Source organism: Colias eurytheme, chromosome 26 (genome assembly GCF_061535395.1).
Source record: "Colias eurytheme isolate Ceu_HAF_F1 chromosome 26, ilColEury1 Martin Lab GWU primary, whole genome shotgun sequence".
NCBI lineage: Eukaryota > Metazoa > Arthropoda > Insecta > Lepidoptera > Pieridae > Colias > Colias eurytheme.
Genome location: NC_143005.1, coordinates 1557421 through 1559804, shown reverse-complemented (window position 1 = coordinate 1559804; position 2384 = coordinate 1557421). Strand labels below are relative to the sequence as shown.

The 2384-nt window shown below is 40.5% G+C and overlaps 1 protein-coding gene across 1 annotated transcript; it reads left to right on the top strand.

The window, feature by feature from the left end:
• Window positions 1-2215, top strand: LOC149897026 (uncharacterized). Its single transcript, XM_090117021.1, has 2 exons — window positions 1-1474; window positions 2193-2215. Exons 1-2 carry the CDS (start codon window positions 1-3, stop codon window positions 2213-2215), a joined length of 1497 nt encoding a protein of 498 aa, XP_089973147.1.
• Window positions 2216-2384: the final 169 nt, after the last annotated feature.

Sequence of the window (2384 nt, the reverse complement as noted above, 5' to 3'; positions counted from 1 at the left end):
ATGTCGAACGTTGATACTGATAGTGATGGCACTTATCATTCCCTTCCATTCGATGAACTGGACAGCGACAGCAGTTTTCACAGTACATCCTTTACTCCTTTATCTGAAACTCTTTCCTCCCATTTTACTCCTTACCCTAATAATTTCAATGTAGTGCATATTAATGCACAGAGTATTCCGGCACACTATCCTGATTTATTAACGTCGTTTGATTCCCAACATATCCACGCCATTCTCGTTTCCGAATCCTGGCTTAAGCCTTGCATCCCATCCAACTCCTACTCCTTACCCGGATTCCATCTTATACGTAATGACCGCGAGGGAAGAACAGGTGGCGGTGTTGCTATCTATCTTCGCACGCATATTCCTTACTCTGTTGTGAACTCCTCTCCTCAACCTCCACCAACCGATGCAGCCGAACATCTCCTACTTGAAATAACCCTCTCCCACTCTAAAATTCTCCTTGGCGTCTTTTACTGTCCTCACCTTTCTGTCGACTACTTCGACAAATTCGATATTATCCTTGACCAATTCGTTCCTCTTTATGATCACACCATTTTAATGGGTGACTTTAACACCTGTCTCCTAAAATCCGATGCTCGCTCGCATAAACTATCATCCATTGTCAATTCCTTTAATTTACATATACTCCCTCTTAATCCTACGCATTTCTTCCCAAATTGTGCTCCTTCCCTCTTAGACCTAATCCTAGTTTCCTCTCCTGATAAAATCTCAAAGTTTGGACAGTGTCCTGCGGAGGGATTTTCCTATCATGATCTTATTTTTGTCTCCTATAAGCTCCGACCTCCCAAACCAAAACGAAAGACAATCCTGCAGCGCAATTTTAGTGGTATTGATGCAGATCGTCTCCTTGATGATGCGTCCGAGATTAAGTGGTCTGTAGTTTTTGAGGCTCAAGACATCAACGAAAAGGTTGACCTCTTCAACGCACTTATAATAGAGCTCTATGATAGGCACGCTCCACTTAAACCAATAAAAATAAAGCACCGGCCTGCTCCATGGTTAACTCCAGAAATTAAAACGCTGTTAACTGCCAAAGCCAATGCTAAATCCAAACTGCGATCTGACAACAGTGACGCGCTTCGAGAAAAGTTCAAAAGAATTCGAAATCGCTGTAATACATTATGTAGAGATGCACAAAGACGCCACATTCACAATTCAGTCGAGAACGGCGACTCTGCCAAAGTCTGGAAATTCCTCAAATCCCTTGGTATTGGTAAATCCTCACATAATCCCATATCGTCATGTGTAAATTTAGATGGCCTGAATACGCATTTCTCCTCTCATGTGCAAAACTTCGATGCTGATGTTAAAAAGCGAACTTTAAATAAAATTTCCACAAATCCTAATCCTACACATCCTCCGTTCATTTTTAATCAATTTTCTGATTGTGATGTAAAGAAGAACGTACTATCAATAACTTCTAAAGCAGTTGGCAGTGACTGCATTAGCCGTAATATGATCATCCCAATCCTTGATATCATTCTTCCTGTGATAACTCATATCCTAAATTTCTCCGTTAGTTCACATACATTTCCCAGTGCATGGAAGTATGCACACATTATACCTCTTCCAAAACTTTCAAAACCTGCCTCGTTTTCCGATTATCGACCTATTTCCATTCTTCCTTTCCTATCTAAAGTTTTGGAGCGCTTAGTGCAACAGCAGTTAAGTGCCTTCCTTAACAAACATGATCTCCTGAATCCTTTCCAATCCGGCTTCCGTCCCGGTCATAGCACGGTTACTGCTCTTATTAAAGTCACTGACGACATTCGCTTACACATGGATCAAAAACAACTAACGTTGCTAACATCTCTGGATTTTAGTAATGCGTTTAATACAGTTGACCATGACATCCTTCTTAGCATGTTACGTTCTCTTAACATATCTCCAACAGATATTGATTGGTTTCGTAGTTATCTACAGGGACGTCAGCAACGCATCCAAGTTGATAATACTCTTTCTTCTTGGGCTAATGTTACTGCTGGTGTTCCACAAGGTGGTGTGCTTTCCCCTCTTCTTTTTAGTATATTTATAAATTCAATATCCCAGAACATCACTTCTCTCTATCATATGTATGCAGATGACTTTCAAATTTATTGCCACGCAGCGATCGATGATTTGCCGAATGCTGTGACCACAATGAACAACGACATTTCCACTATTGTCAGATGGAGTTTCAATCATGGCCTAAACGTGAATCCCAATAAGACACAAATTATTGTTTGTGGTACGAAATATTTCGTATCCAAGATAGATTGGACTTCTCTGCCAAAAGTTGTAGTTGATGGGGTTGCAATACCATATCGCAACGAAATTAAGTGTTTAGGGATTTGGATCGATTCATGCTTAACTTGGAATAA